Source organism: Scyliorhinus canicula, chromosome 13 (assembly GCF_902713615.1).
Source record: "Scyliorhinus canicula chromosome 13, sScyCan1.1, whole genome shotgun sequence".
Taxonomy (NCBI): domain Eukaryota; kingdom Metazoa; phylum Chordata; class Chondrichthyes; order Carcharhiniformes; family Scyliorhinidae; genus Scyliorhinus; species Scyliorhinus canicula.
This window is the reverse complement of record NC_052158.1, coordinates 17,553,053-17,569,963: the sequence shown is the minus strand read 5'-3', so window position 1 is coordinate 17,569,963 and position 16,911 is coordinate 17,553,053. Positions and strand designations below refer to the sequence as shown.

At 51.3% G+C, this 16,911-nt stretch overlaps 1 protein-coding gene across 1 annotated transcript in view; it reads left to right on the top strand.

The window, feature by feature from the left end:
• Nucleotides 1-16,407, top strand: part of LOC119975877 (neurogenic locus notch homolog protein 1-like) — a 115,181-nt gene extending 98,774 nt beyond the window's left edge. The window contains 6 exon segments of the mRNA XM_038815772.1: nt 2,984-3,071; nt 5,810-5,951; nt 6,838-7,139; nt 10,911-11,058; nt 13,104-13,201; nt 14,317-16,407. Of these exon segments, the coding sequence (XP_038671700.1) occupies nt 2,984-3,071; nt 5,810-5,951; nt 6,838-7,139; nt 10,911-11,058; nt 13,104-13,201; nt 14,317-15,567 (2,029 nt within the window). The 3' untranslated portion in view covers nt 15,568-16,407.
• The last annotated feature ends 504 nt before the right edge of the window (nt 16,408-16,911 follow it).

Genomic DNA, 16,911 nt, shown 5'->3' with positions numbered 1-16,911 from the left:
CCTCTTATGGGCAAGGCACCCCCTCCTCCGAGCCCAACCCTGGCATGGGCAACCTGGCACCTAGACGCTGCCACCCTAGCACCCTGACAGTGTCTGTGCAAGCCTGGTAGTGACCTGGGAGCCACTGGGCAGCCTGGGTAGCACTGCCAAGGTGGCCAGGAAGTGCCAGTGTATCATCCTTCCCTGACCCCCACCACTCAGGTGCCTCAAATCCCCAGCGAGACCCCTAGTTGCCATCACAACTGGTTCACGACTTTGTCATGGTTGAGGTCTCCCTGGCGAGGCCGGCGAATCCCGGATGAATTGGATGAGTGTATATTTAAATGAGCCCAACGGTTCATTTAAATATGTTCGCCTGTGTCTCACCCAGCGAGAGTGAGATCCAGATCGCGTTGTGCCGCAAGATTCTGTTGAATCTCATCAGATGTTTTGAACATTGCGAATTTCAATCCAGTCCTTTCACGAGATTTGACTGCCTCGTCCTGACACAGAATCAGGCACGACAAGCCGTTCAATCATGCCCAATGTCTCAAAGGATTAACTCTCCAGGGAATCCGGTAATCAGAACAAAATACCATTCGGTCTTACTTGGTAAACAATTTCATGGTTGGAATGAATGATTGTCTCCCCTTTACAACATCTTAATTGCACCTTTTGCAACCACAGAATCTGGATACCTTAACCTAGATCCTTTAATATTATTACTGCAGCAGATATATATACCTGAACTCAGGCTTTTAAAAACATTACTGCAATAGATATAAAATGCAATATGTACTAATTTCTTACATTCATCACAGTATACATATGAACACACAAATCACGAGCAGGAATAGGCTATTCAGCTCTTTGAGCCTGATTTTCCATTCAATAAGATTATGGCGGATCAGATTGTAGCCTCCCGCCTGTCCCTGATAACATCAGACCCCCTTACTTAACCCCGCAAAGTCCCCCTTACTAATATCTGGGGACTTGTGCCAAAATTGGGAGTCCCATCCCACAGTCAAGCAACAGCCTGACGTACTCGTATACTCCAAATCCGACCCGAAAGCCAACGTCCCAGATTCGTCCATCTCTGGGTACGTACTGTCCCATTGTTAGGAAGGGGCAACTTGATGTAGGGCGGAACGGTAACACAGTGGTAGCACTGTTGCTTCACAGGGTCCCCAGTTCGATTCCCGGCTTGGGTCACTGTCTGTGAGGTCTGCACGTTTTTCCTGTGTCTGCATGGGTTTCCTCCGGATGCACCGGTTTCCTTCCATAAGTCCTGAATGTGCTGTTAGGCAATTTGGATATCCTGAATTCTCCCTCTGTGTACCCAAAGAGGTGCCGGAATGTGGCGACTAGGGGTTTTTCACAGTAACTTCATTGCAATGTTAATGTAAGCCGACTTGTGACAATAAAGATTATTATTGTTATGTACAGCCTTAGGAGTCTGCAAATTTGACTCCAGACTCCATGAAGTCTGTGGCATCAGGTCAAACGTGGGCAAGGAACCTCATACTGATTACCACCTCCGCCCAAACCCCGCTCAGCCGGTGATGCATGTCGAAATGGAATCTTTCATGTTGGAAGCCACTTCGATGAAGCACCCAGGGCAACAAGGGCAGTCATTTCAGCGTCCACCACCACGGCTGACCGAGCTGGCCGAGTCCTAAACATAGACTGGGTCTGCAGCCGGTGGTAAGGGAAGCAACGAGAGGGGAAGATATACTTGACCTCTGCCTCACCAGTCCACCTGCTGTAGATGCATCTGTCGGAGTGACCAACCGCACAGTCCTGATGGAGACAAGGTCCAGTCTTCACAATGAGGATACCCTCTATCACACTGTGTCACACTACCGTCATACGGAATGGGATAGCTTTAGAACAGATCCAGTAACTCACGACTGGGCTTCCAAGAGGCACCGTGAGCCAACAGCAGCAACAGAATTGTACTCAACCGCAATCTGTAACTTCATGGCCCACCGTATTCCCCACTGTACCATTACTATCAAGCCAACTTTGATGCTCAGACTGCATTGTCCAGTGTCTTTGATCGCAACTTGGGACCAATCTGAGAGGGTTAGAGGAATGTGAGACAGACGGGGGGGTGGGGAGTTCCACATGTGTATTATTCTTGGAGTGCAAGCGAATAACAGCTGAATGGCACACCTATGTTATGTGGGTGTGGAGGGAGTGGACACTCAAGAGACTGCCTGCAACAGTAGTCGACTCACCAACACTAAACGCATTCAAATGGTCATTGGATAGGCATATGGACGATAAGGGAATAGTGCAGAGGGACTTTAGAATGGTTTCACAGGACGGCGCAACATCGAGGGCCGAAGGGCCTGTACTGCGCTGTAATGTTCTATGTTCTAGGGTGAAATCCACAATCTCAATGCCCGAGGGAAGGATGGGTTAGAGTTGGTATAATTATTCCTGAATTAAGGGTGGCACGGTGGCACAGTGGTTAGCATTGCTGTGTCATTGCGCCAGGGACTCGGGTTCGATTCCAACCTCGGGTAACTGTCTGCGTGGAGTTTGCACATTCTCCCCTTGTCTGCGTGGGTTGTTCCAGTTTCCTCCCACAGTTCAAAGATGTGCGGGTTAGGTGGATTGGCCGTGCTAAATTGCCCCTTCGGGGTGGGGTTGCAGGAATAGGATGGGGATTGGGCCGAGGTTATGTGGTCGTTCAAAGGGTCGGCGATGGGACTTGATGGGACGAATGGCCTCCTTCTGCACTGTAGGGATTCTATGGATGTTATTCCATGGAATTCTACTCAGTGAAGATACAGAGAAGCTGAAAAAAGAGTTTGGGGTGCGGGGGAAAAGAGATTTGGGCGGGGGGGGGGGTAGTGATGGTGGTGCGAGGTAGATGTTATTGAGAGAAACAAGACTGAAGTACATTTCAACACCACCCATGGAAAGATTGGTGACTCAGGAGCAAAGAGGAAGGGCGTGATGGAAATTTCTTTCTCATTGTGAACTGTTAATCCAGGATTCTGAACCAGGAAACTGACTGTGAAGATGAAGAAGACAATCAGAATTGCTTAGTGGAAGGTCCGCCCATCAACAAGAAATCTAAGGTAATGAAGAACACAGAGGGTTAAGGAGAGATTTAATTAAGATGTTCAAAATTGTGAAGGATTTTCATGGTGTACATAATTTCCACCGCTGGGAAGATCTGTAACCAGATAACCTGCAAATATATTAAAGTTCTTTTGAGGATGTAACTAATAGGATAAAGGGGAACCAGTAGATGTAGTATACTTGGATGTCCAAAAAAAGCATTCAATAAGGCGCCACACAAAATGTTAATGTGCACGATAAGGACAGCACGGTAGCATAGTGGTTAGCATAGTTGCTTCACAGCTCCAGGGTCCCAGGTCCGATTCCCGGCTGGGTCACTGTCCGTGCGGAGTCTGCACATTCTCCCTCCATAATTGCATAAGGAGCTGTACTTTTCCTTATTAACTTGCGTCCCGCTCTGAATGGCTTTGGTTGAGGCTCGCAAAATTCTTTTCCACAGAAGGAATTTTTTTCAGACACAAGCCGACATTTGAGCAATTAGGCCAGCCTAATTGTTTCATTCTGTCAGTCGGTTTCCAATGCTTTCAGGTGAGGGAAAGTGACACCTTCCCACTCCTCAACAAATTCAAATTCCTTCAGGTTTAGTCTTACTGCATTTCTAGGATCTACTCGATCTTTTGGTTCTGGCCACAGGGCCATGATGGGCTTAGTGTCCTTGGCCTAAGAGGGAACTCGGTGACTGTGTTTATTGGACTGGAGCCCCGCCCCTTATCTGCCCAACGGTGTCGCTGTAACCTGCAGTTACCAACTCTTCAGCATTTTGGCATTGATTTGTCTAACCATTTGTAAATATAAACTGGTGACAACCGTTATCCCTTTCTGCTCCTTATCCCTCTTCTGATCCATCCACCACCTCTTTTGCTGCCCAGGTACACTGTGTGGATTCCAACGCCCTCCTGCATTTTCTGAACTAATTTTGACTGATGTTTCGCTATGAACCTCGTGATGGAGCCCTCGGCTCCTCCATCGCAGTCTGCTGAGAGAGTCGATAGTGTGGTGATATGCATCACTGTAAATACACAAGGGGTTAATGTAAATACACTATGACTAAGTAACCACTAGAGGGAGCACCAGAGATGTCATGACATGCAGACATGCAGCTAATGAACGCATAGAATAGGACACGGCCAATGGGCAGTCAAGACACCCAGAGGTGACAGGGGGCATTTAAACAACCCATATTAAAGGACAGGGCACACATGCTCTGTCTCTTTCCACAGACGACACTCAAAGAGAAGGACAGGGGCAGATCAGAAGCATCACACCCACCACGTGGCTCAGAGCAGACTGGTTAGTTAGACTGAGTTACTATGGAAGATTAGCAGGAGAGTCGAACTCATAGAGAACTGTGCTAATGGTTCAATAAATCACACAGAATTTACTTCAAAGTCTGGAGTATCTTTTGGTCAAAGCTGCATCGAGGGTGCAGCCTGTGTTATCCCAGAGTACAGAACACATCAAACGGGTGGGTTCCTCCGATCCCCCTGTTTCTCAGAGGCGCCCCTGTTCACTGACAGCGGGATTTTATCCTCCCACCATTTGTCAGGGGTATTTCCCATTGGATCCATCCCACACTGCCAGCAGGAAAAGTGAATCCCAACCAACGTTTCGAGCCCGTGTGGCTCTTCATTAGAGCTGAAGGGAGGTAGAAATCTGGTGGATTGTACACTGCTGGGTGGAGCAAAATAGGTCAGGGACAGGAGGGGGCGGGGGGGGAGGGGATTTCTACCACTCGACTAGTTACCCAGAGACCCAGGGTGATGTTCTGGAGATTGGGATTCAGACCTCAACACGGCAGATGGGGAAATTTGAATTCAATAAAAATCTGAAATTAAATCCCTGATGAAACCATTGTCGATTGTCGGGAACATCCATCACTCGTTCGGGAATGAAATCTTACCTGATCTTGTCTCCATTGGCTCCAGATACATTGAAATGTGGCTGAATCTTAAAATGCCCTTTGCAATGGTTGGGCAAGTTGGTCAGTTCAAGGGTAATAAGGGATGGGCAATAAATGCTGGGCCCAGCTAGCGACACCCACAACCCATGAACAAATTTTAAAATGGTGGGCGCTCAGTTATAACCCTCGGAAAGTGCAGAGCTCCCTCAGTATTGATCCTCTAACAGTGCAGGACTCCCTCAGTACCGACCCACTGACAGTGCAGCACTCCTTCAGTACTGACCCTCTGACAGTGCAGCACTCCCTCAGTACTGACCCTCTGACAGTGCAGCACTCCCTCAGTACTGACCCTCTGACAGCGCAGCACTCCCTCAGTACTGACCCGCTAACTGTGCAGCGTCCCTCAGTACTGACCCTTTAACAGTGTCAGACAATCTCTGGAGTGAGGCCTCAGCCCACAACCTTTGTAATTGGGGGACTACGTGTGACCGACCGAGCCACAGCTGATAAAAGGCTGGAATCTCCAGTGATTCTTTTACCACCGGCAGCTTCCCCCTCTACCCCCCCCCCCCCCCCCCCCCCCCCCCGCTCCCCCCAGTGCCCGAACAGGTTTCCCGGCAGCTTGGGGTGGCTTCAATTGGAAATCCCATTGACAAACAGTGGAAGTAGAGAATCCCACCTCCAGAGAATGGGTCGCTGCTGAGATGCACGCAGCTGGAGGAACCGGAGATTCCAGCCCATGCCTGTGTATATGTACCCAAGGGGGGAGACCAGATTCGGCTTTAGAGATGGTTTAGACCTTTTTGTGCTGATACTATGTGTTTATTCATTCAGTCTGAGGAGATCTCGATGCTGCCTGATCATCGTAAATGGACCCAAAAGCACATCAAGGCCGTTGTCAATATTCCACAGTCTGTAGCGCTGACCCCACCACAGGAGAACACTGAGAACATGGATGTTGATGCAAGAGGCCCAGGTATGTAGACACCAATCACTGTCCCACCTATCACGACAATGTCTGTTCCCAACATCCATGGAGACGCGACCTGCTCCCAGCTTCCATGACGATATGGCCTGCTCCTGCTTCCATGACATGGCCTGCTCCTGCTTCCATGACAACGTGTCCTCCTCTCCCAGCTTCCGTGTCGTCATGGCTTCCTCCCAGCTTCCATGACGACATAGCCTGCTCCTGCTTCCATGACGTGTCCTCCTCTCCCAACTTCCATGACATCATGGCCTCCTCCCAGCTTCCATGACATCATGGCCTCCTCCCAGCTTCCATGACGTCATGGCCTCCTCCCAGCTTCCATGACGACATGGCCTGCTCCAGCTTCCATGACAACATGTCCTGCTCCAGCTTCCATGACAACATGGCCTGCTCCAGCTTCCATGACATGACCTCCTCTCCCAGCTTCCATGACGTCATGGCCTCCCAGCTTCCATGACAATGTGCCTTCTCCCAGGTACCGTGGTGAAATGGCTTGCACCCTGCTTCCATGGTGAAGCAGGCCTTCTCCCAAGTTCCATGACAATGTGGCCTACTCCCAGGTTCAGGACAACATAGCCTTTCAACAAATTTGAAACCCAAACCACTGTTAAGTGTCAGCCACCTCCCTGGAATGACCTTTCCCCTTGATTTCCCTTTGCTGTACCAACATTTTCCCATTTATGGCTCAAATAAACCTGGAGCAGTGTGCAATAGGCCTCAGACTCCGTCCCTTTACTCTCTACCCTCGTCATCCTCTCTGTATGACATTCTAGCTCTTTGTCTCCGTACCTTATTTGTTCCTAGTTCTTTTTCCTCCCTACTCTGACCATCTCTATTTAATCCCATTTTCCGCACGGTCCGTTATTGGTTTCAGATGGAGTTACGCCACTGATGTTGGCTGCCTGCGCGGGCGGAGGTCTGGAATCTAGTTACGCCGAGACGGAGACCCAAGAAAGTTCAGCCAGCATCATTATGGACCTTATGGGCCAGGGAGCGAGCCTCCATCCTCAGACGGACGTGACCGGTGAGACAGCCCTGCACTTGGCAGCCCGGTTCTCTCGGGCAGACGCAGCAAAATGCATGCTGGACATGGGAGCCGACACCAACGTCCAAGATCGATCGGGACGCACCCCCTTGCACACAGCGGTGGCAGCGGATGCACAGGGAGTCTTCCAGGTACTGTACGCCATGACAGTGACGTTCAATATTCTTCACTCTCCTTCCTATATCTCATGATGCTTCACCTTACCTCCCAGATGTACATGTGTAATTCCTGAATTTATTGGAATGTTTCCTGCTTTAATACCAAGTGTTGAGATTGAACATTCCCAGTCCTGGTTAGACCAGTTGAAACCGCTCTTCACTGGTAAGGCTTGATCGGCACCATCTCGACAGTAAGCAGTCACTCCCTCTGCTACCAGTACGCAGTGTCTGCAGCTTCTTCCAGGTGCTCTGCAGCAACTCACCAAACTTTCTTTGACAGCACCTTCCAAACCCGCGGCCTCCACCATACGATTGGGACATGCCCTGGGAAATGCGTCGAGGACCAGTGTCCGCCGAGCTTTTGCTCAACTGGAAAGGCTCAATGCTTGGACAAAGTCCTTTTGCCTTCAGAGGATCTGCTCACGCTTATAAATATGTCGCTTCCCAGCAAACATCAATGAGCCACATTACAAGCCTGACTGATCATCTTAAATTGCTAATTGGTATAATTCCTGGCGCATACTCAGGATTGTTCAGTAAGTGCTGCACAATTGCGGACTCATATCAAGTGTTTGACGGTACGCTCTGAGCTTTTGCAAGCAGGGGTTGGTTGGGGACGGTCAGTGCTTTGCCTGTTGCGAACATCCGAGGGGGACATGCTGTTTGATACGATTCCCCCAGTCATTGGGACGTACGGCGTACACATCTGGCATCACACTGCCATTGTACTTCATATACCACATTACCCGGTTCTGTGGTCGGCGGAATGATTTTCAATTTGATGTCTGCATCCTGTTAATGCAGAATGCCAGCCGTAGTGCATTGCTACTGCATAGTAGCAGTGTGAAGGACTAAAAGTGGCAGCTTTATGCCCATTAATGAGCTTGCACGGTATACTCTAAACAATGATTTGATCGGGTTGGCCATTATCCCGCAGGATATCTTTGATGCACCCTAATTCAGCATCAAACTCACATGATGAGCAAGTAGCTGAGGCCCTATTTATGAGATTTGGTGAATCACAGTAGCGTAATTCACACTGTATTACTATGTCTCTGTAAGCTCGGCACACGAGCAGTTGTGCTTATCTGCCACTAGGGGGAGATGCACTGGGAGTGTACGGGAGTTTGTACTGGGCTCCACCCGTGGCTCCACCCACGGCTCCTCCCCCCTAACCAGAAGTATAAAGGGTGATGCTGAGAGCCTGCCTGCAGTTCATCTGGAGTTCATCGTGTCACAGACAGGCTCTGTTGTAAGACGATTAAAACCACTGTTCACTTCTAACCACGTGTCGCGTGAATTGATGGTCTCATCATGGGATTACTGATAGGGCCACTTATAGCCTGTGAAGCTATAGGAATCCTAATGTGTGTATTCAACAGCAAAGGCGGGCAGTAGTAGAGATCACGTGAGTGGACTTCTCGACCAGCACACCGAGGAAAGGGCAGTCGATTGCTCCATTTCAGAGGAGAATTTGCACATGGGATGGAGCCCATTCAAGGTGTGTAAGGAGGTTCTTGCATGCCATTTCAGATTCAAATACAGCAAACATATCGTCTATGTGCTGGAAACATGCAAAGGGGGTGCTGGGATGCGGGGATTTCTCATGCAAATCGACAAAGGTGGCTGCGAGAGCAGGGCCTGGAGGGGATCCGACGGCAACGCTATCTATTTGGGCACACGTGGTCCTAGTTCAAACCGAACCCAACTGTGTGAGTTGCTAAGTTCAATGAATACAGATTGAGACAATGGTGGCTTTCCTAGCTCACCATGATACATTAACGTGGTGTAAATGTCTATGGCCCCCGACCCCCCCCCATGAACGGTACAATAATGAACGGACTCGCTATATCGAACGAGCCAATGGACACAGCCTTGCTATTGATATGCAAGTCCTCTTGTTCTCGACGAAGGAGAAGGAATTGTCACTGTGTATGTGGAAAACTCAGTCAGACTTGACTGCAGCAACTCACTCAGCGATTTGTCCAATTCATGCCAAAGATAAAATAGGCAGACACATCACTTGTGCGCGTCCTGGGAGCCGATAGATAGACGGACGCAGTGAGTCGCAAAGATTAATCCAACCATATGGATACCACCCGGCTGCTCGTTACTCTTACGTAAGCCCAACAAATGTTTTTGTCAGCGGCTTTGGAGCTGGGCCCTGGAAGGACACCTCGCTGGTCCAGCACACGCACATTGCAGGATAACCACTGGCTTGCCCCATTTTCACAAGCACTGTGAATGTCTGGTGGGGGTGTGGGGTGGTGGGGGAGGGAGGAGGGGGGTGGGGGGAGGGGGGGGGGAAGGGTGGGGGGCGGGGGCATTGCGAAGCATCAAGGCCAATCCAGACATACATATCTGAAAACCTAATAAAGGGACTGGAACAGTCATCTCTGACCAGAACAACTGCATTGATACAAACCTCACGCTGTTCAATGATCGATCCAAATCCACATCCGTGTAGCCTGCTGCTCAGCATGATGGCACGGCCCTGCTCGAAAGCAGGTTACAAAAAACACGTGTTGGGCTCGCGTGTGCGGAGAGAGCTGCCATGTAAGATGGGATTGGTCTTCACGGCTCACTGCATCCGTGTATGTATGGGCTGTGCGAAACGCACAGAAGTCTTCTCCCTTTACTGATTCAACAGGCCATAAGATGGCCAAATGGTCAAGGCACAGTTCCACATATTTTTGATTGACAAGGAAGTCAATAGTTATGGGATTAAAGGTGAGTGGAGTTCAGATCAAAACCAAATCAGCCATGAATTTATTGAATGGTAGAGCAAACTTGAAGAGCGGATTGGCCTTCTGTTGCTCCGAAATCCAACATTCCTACGTTCCGATATGACTTTCAGCGCCAGGTATGTACATACCGGGTATGTAGGGCTTACGTCCCACTGACTGATGGATCGCATCAAATGGCACATCACTTTGGCTATTCTTAGTGCTGACTACTGAACCAGCCGGACGTGCCTAACTCAGAACACAGTGTCCAACATTAGAAGTGATTCCGCAAATGGATAGCACTGACTGAACACTCCCGAATGTGTCAAGAAATATATTAACAACCAATTTAAGTCCGTTGGGCTGGCTACGCTTACTAGAAGTTACATATGTTCAGATACAGGGTCCAGCTCTCTGAAGGCAAAAGGAACTTGTCCAGACATTGTGCCTTTTCAATTAACCAAAAACGTGGCGGGGAGGTGGGGCTGGACACTGATCCTCGGTAAACTCCCCCACTGTGCATCTCAACCCATCAGACAAGCTTTTTTTTTAAATGTAAACAATGGCTTTTGGGTAGCAGTGCCCTGATACATTCTCCATGGCAACACCTCCACCAATCAAAGTCCGCTTACCAACCAATCAGCACCCTACTTCTCACGCAGCATGAATTGTTGATCCCTTTGAAATTTGGCATCCTTGTGTCTGTGCTGATAAGTGCAGGCTGGAAAGCTTTAACAGCACGTCCCTTTTTCAGCGATATGCACGTTCTGTACTGGGAGCCGCCACTGGCCACATCCTGAAATGATAGGATTTACACAGGAATTCTATCAGGAGACATGGCCATCCTCAAACTTCACGTAGAAAGAAGCCATGACCAAAGGCAAGCGCGGTTCCTTGACAGGAGGTGGGCACAGCCGGTAAATGTTTCGATGCAAAGTAGGACACAGAGAGGGGCCGAGTGATGAGCGAGCTGGGAGAGGTGGGCTAACCGTCCTTTGTTCCCCCCCCCCCCCCCCAGATCCTCGTGCGCAACCGGTCGACCGACGTGGACGCGCGCATGCACGACGGGACCACGCCGCTGATCCTGGCCGCCCGGCTCGCCATCGACAACGTGGTGGAGGAGCTGTTAAACTGCAACGCCGACGTCAGCGCCACAGACAATCACGGTAATCCGCCAGGCGGCGGTTTGGGCAAAGAACGTCGCCAGTGATTTTAAACATCAGCGCGCGCGCATATGCTCCCCCCCCCCCCCCACAATGTTGCTCCCCGTCAGCTGCAGAGAATAATTTGAAAACAGCTGCGTCAGTTTTCCAGTGGAGCTGAGGTGGACCGTTCCACCTTCAAAATGGAGGGAGCTGAAGGGGAGGGGGATTCGGTCAAACCACCGCGGGGCGGGGGGGAGGGGGGACGTCAGTCACTTTGACGGACAGCCTGCAGGTGAAGAGTAAAGTGAGTCGGCCTTCCCGCTGATCGATAAACGATTAACTCTTCGACTCAACTCTTTCCACTGGGAGTTTGACACGGCAGCCATCCCAGGTTGAAAATGACACTTCATTGAGAGAGCCTTTCACAAAGTTAGCACGATACAAACTTCCCGAAGTACTGTCACTGATGTAATGTAGGAATCCTGGTTGCCAGGCGGATCACAGCAAGCTCCCCACCAGTAACAATGTGATGATGGTATTATTTTACTCCTGTTGCTTGTGGGGGTGACTATTCTGAAAGACGCCAGAACGACCCCACCTCTTTGAAATAGATCTTTCACATCACCGTATCGGGAAAAAGGGACCTTGATTTAATGTCACATCCAAAAATGTCACCTGAAGAAGGAGCCCTGCTCCGAAAGCTCGTGTTTGAAACAAACCTGTTGGACTTTAACCTGGTGTTGTAAGACTTCTTACTGTGCACATCCAAAATAGGCATCCTCCAACTGTGCAGCACTCACTTCATACTGACCCTCCAACAGTGCAGCACTCCTTCACTACTGACCCTCTGACAGTGCTGCTCTCCCTCAGCATTGACCCTCTGACAGTGCCGCACTCCCTCAGTACTGACCCTCTGATATTGCAGCACTCCCTCAGTACTGACCCTCTGACAGCGCAGCGCTCCCTCACTACTGACCCTGTGACAGTGCAGCTCTCCCTCAGTACTGACCCTCCGATAGTGCAGCACTCCCTCAGTACTGACCCTCTGATATTGCAGCACTCCCTCAGTACTGACCCTCTGACAGTGCGGCACTCCCTCAGCACTGACCCTCTGACAGTGCGGCACTCCCTCAGTACTGACCCTCTGACAGTGCAGCACTCCCTCAGTACTGACCCTCTGTGTGTGCAGCACTCCCTCAGTACTGACCCTCTGACAGTCCAGCACTCCCTCAGCACTGCCCCTGACAGTGCAGCACTCCCTCAGTACTGACCCTCTGACAGTGCAGCACTCCCTCAGTACTGATCCTCTGACAGTCCAGCACTCCCTCAGCACTGACCCTCTGACAGTGCGGCACTCCCTCAGTACTGACCCTCTGACAGTGCAGCACTCCCTCAGTACTGATCCTCTGACAGTCCAGCACTCCCTCAGCACTGACCCTCTGACAGTGCGGCACTCCCTCAGTACTGACCCTCTGACAGTGCAGCTCTCCCTCAGTACTGACCCTCTGACAGTGCAGCCCTCCCTCAGGACTGACCCTCTGACAGTGCAGCACTCCCTCACTACTGACCCTCTGACAGTGCGGTACTCCCTCAGGACTGACCCTCTGACAGTGCAGCGGTCCCTCAGTACTGACCCTCTGACAGTGCAGCACTCCCTCAGTAATGACCCTCTGACAGTGCAGCACTCCCTCAGTACTGGCCCTCTTTCAGTGCAGCACTCCCTCAGTACTGACCCTCTTTCAGTGCAGCACTCCCTCAGTACTGACCCTCTTTCTGTGCAGCACTCTTACAAGCTATGAAGTGAAACTTGAAGTCACAACGTTTGATTGTGTAGAATGTGTTGAGCCACAGCTGGCACAGTGCGATCCAGCACAGGTACATTCTGTTGACAGTGATACAGTGAACAGTGTGTGTTATGTTGGGTGGGTTCCTGGATAACTATTCGACAGCAGGACAATGCGTCCCTCTATTGTGTGTCACAATCAGACTCTGGACATCTGTGAAGGTTCAGCACTCATGGCAAAGTAACTCAAGCGACCTGACACTCTGTCCCTTTGCTCCCTCAGGGAAATCTGCTCTACATTGGGCTGCTGCTGTGAATAACGTGGGCACTGTCCTCATCCTCCTGCGCAATGGGGCCAATAAGGACATGCAGGACAACAAGGTGAGGAGGGTAGGAAGAGCCTTTGATGGAGAAAGACCTTTATCCAGGGATGTGAGCGTGATAGTTCACACCGGTTTATCCCAACGACTGACAGACAGTCTTTGCCACACAGAGAAGTTTCATTTCTGACGTGTTTGCTGGGGACAGTGTAGAGGGAGCTTTACTCTGTATCTAACCCCATGCTGTACCTGTCCTGGGAGTGTTTGATGGGACAGTGTAGAGGGAGCTTTACTCTGTATCTAACCACGTGCTGTACCTGTCCTGGGAGTGTTTGATGGGACAGTGTAAAGGGAGATTTACTCTATATCTAACCCCTGCTGCACCTGTCCTGGGAGTGTTTGATGGGACAGTGTAGAGGGAGTTTACTCTGTATCTAACCCCGTGCTGTACCTTCCCTGGGAGTGTTTGATGGGGACAGTGTAGAGGCAGCTTTACTCTGTATCTAACCCCATGCTGTACCTGTCCTGGGAGTGTTTGACGGGACAGTGCAGAGGGAGCTTTACTCTGTGTCTAACCCCGTGCTGTACCTGGCCTGGGAGTGTTTGATGGGACAGTGTAGAGGGAGCTTAACTCTGTATCTAACCCCATGCTGTACCTGACCTGGGAGTGTTTGATGGGACAGTGTAGAGGGAGCTTTACTCTGTATCTAACCCCGTGCTGTACCTTTCCTGGGAGTGTTTGATGGGGACAGTGTAGAGGCAGCTTTACTCTGTATCTAACCCCATGCTGTTCCTGTCCTGGGAGTGTTTGATGGGACAGTGTAGAGGGAGCTTTACTCTGTATCTAACCCCGTGCTGTACCTGGCCTGGGAATGTTTGATGGGACAGTGTAGAGGGAGCTTTACTCTGTATCTAACCCCGTGCTGTACCTGTCCTGGGAGTGTTGATGACGACAGTGTAGAGGGAGCTTTACTCTGTATCTAACCCCGTGCTGCACCTGTCCTGGGAGTGATTGAGACAAAGAGTTCTGTCTTTCTCACACCGAGTTCCCATCTATTACTGTGCACAAGGATTGATTGGGAAATGCTGATCATGATGATAATTCGCACTGACTGACCAGAGAAATCATGTTGCCTCATCTCCATCTCCTTTTGCTTTTTTCTTTCTGCTCCACAGGAGGAGAGTCCTCTCTTCATCGCCGCCCGAGAGGGAAGCTACGAGACAGCGAAGGTCCTGCTGGAGCATCTGGCCAACCGGGAGCTGGCCGACCACATGAACCGGCTGCCCCGTGCCATCGCAAGCGAGCGCCAACACCACGATATCGTCCAGCTCCTCGACGACCGCAGCCTGTCGTGCGACCCGGCCGTCGTCCCTTCCTCACCCTTCCCTGCCATCAAGCCCCCAAAGAAGGGGAGGAGGCAGGGTCCCCGGGGGCCAGTCTGCCCAAAGGAGTGTGGGGAGGACGGCGCGGGCGGGAGGGTGGTGCCCTGCCAAGGGGCTGGCGGCTTCCAGGACCCCTCTCTGCAACCCCAGATAGACTTGAATCATTCCCTGTACATCCCCCAGACTTTGCACTGCGCTTATCAAGCTTCACCCCCGGCCTTCTTGCCTCCATCCTATGCAGCGCATCCAGTGGATGGGCACTGCCACAGTTCCCATGCCAACCTGAATGGTCCCCACCATCTCAGCATTGACCAATTATGCAAGCACAGGATGCCCAACCTTAGTGACCCCCGGCTACTGACCATGCCAGACGCAGGCGGTGGCAGCCTAATGGTGACAGGTGCATCTCAGCAAGGCTACTCCAAAAGGCCCTGCCTGATTGCTGCGGGTCATCTACTGGGGCCAGACCTGGCACACGGGTACTTGCCAATGCCCCAGCGGCCAACCGAGAGGGAGATGCAGGGAGGACGCAACCAGCCCTGGCAGCTGAGCCACTATCCCGGGCAGCGCCAGGATTTGTGGACGGGGAAGGGCAGTGGGCCTGAGGGGCTGGGGTGCGGAGGCGGGCAGCAGTTGATACCGTCAGTCCACCAGCGGCCACCCTACCAGGCATCAGTGCCCATCCCGAGCAGTGGCATCGGCCGGGAGGGAGCTGCGTGCAACCAATCAGGCATCCCTGGGCCGGCACCTGTGGGTGTCGGGAACCTGCCCCTAGAGGGGACGCCCGGAGACGAGCCGCATCGTTATGCCGCCTCGCTGCCAACCATCCACGAGCAACCCGTTGCCACGGGGACCAGCCTGTACCCAACCCCGCCATCCCAGCATAGCTACCCGTCACCCCCGGATACAGACCTCCCTCCGCCTCGCCAGGGCCGCCACCCGTTCCTGACGCCTTCCCCCGAATCCCCCGACCAATGGTCGAGCTCCTCGCCGCATTCCAACCAGTCTGATTGGTCGGACGGGATAGTCAGCCCCACCTCCTAGGCTGCTCTTCGAGGTAAGGGAAAGGGGCAAGTCGTGTGACCAGCAATGAATTGTGGGTAGTGGGCACGGCTTCGCCTCCGACTGAACATCGGGTCAAAGAGACACAGGAAGATAGTTGGTGACGGCGCCGGCTTTACAAATGGAAACATGTTCACCAGTCTGTGTCTGCTTGGGGAACACTACCTATCAGTTATGCCAGTCTCTTGCCACATGCGTCAAGAGCACTGGACCAGGGCAGCGGGCGGGATAGCGTCAATCAGGTCGCGCCACCGTGTGATATTCCACATGTCTCCTGGAATGAAAGCTCTGAACAGTCCCAAACCGAGGGGGTGAACATCACCCCTCACCTTCCCTCCCACCTACAGCCCCCTCCATCCACCATTCACTGTAAAGAACCAAGCCTTGTGTCATTTTGAGGAGATGAGCTGTTGTGTACAAGAGACCAAGAGAGAGGTTTCCTGTGGTCAGTGAAGAAACACAGGGCACCGTGGCCAGGTTTCACTGCCGATGGTCCCCCATGTTCGGGATGTGTAGGCAGTACCATCACATGGCAAAGAATAACAAACACACCCCCGAAGCCCAACCTGATAACTTGTCCCTAACCGTAAAGCTAACCCCAACCTAGTCCCTGAACCTTCTTCCCAAACCTCTGAGTCCCACGGGGTTAAAGGAGAAAGTCCTGGATTCAGAGTGAAGAGCATCTAAAAATGATCTTAGCTATGGGAAGAGGTTGAATAAACCCGTTTTGTTCTCACTGGAAAGACGGACATTGAGGGGGTGACCTGATAGAGGTCTACAAAATTATCAGGGGAATAGACAGGGTGGATAGTCAGAGACTTTTTCCCAGGGTAGAGGGGTCAATTACTAGGGGGCATAGGTTTAAGGTGCGAGGGGCAAGGTTTAGAGGAGATGTACGAGACAGGTATTTTACACAGAGGGTAGTGGGGGCCTGGAACTTGCTGAGGAGGAGGTGATGGAAGCCGGGACAATAGTGACTTTTAAGGGGCATCTTGACAAATACATGATAGGATGGGAATAGAGGGATATGGACCCCGGAAGTGTAGAAGATTTTAGTTTAGACGGGCAGCACGGTCGAAGGGCCTGTTCCTGTGCTGTACTTTTCTTTGTTCTATTATCGAATATAAACAGGCTGGTGGAATAGGTGGGTAGAGGGCGACTAAAAGTTGATGCAGACGAGTATGAAGCAATACCTTTTGGGTAGGGGTGGTGGGGGGGGGGAGAAGCAATGTAAATGGTACAATTTTAAAAGGCAGGGGGTTGGGGTGGGGGAAGGTGCAGAGTCACAGTGTCTCAGGTACATGTACACAAATCATTGAAGATGGC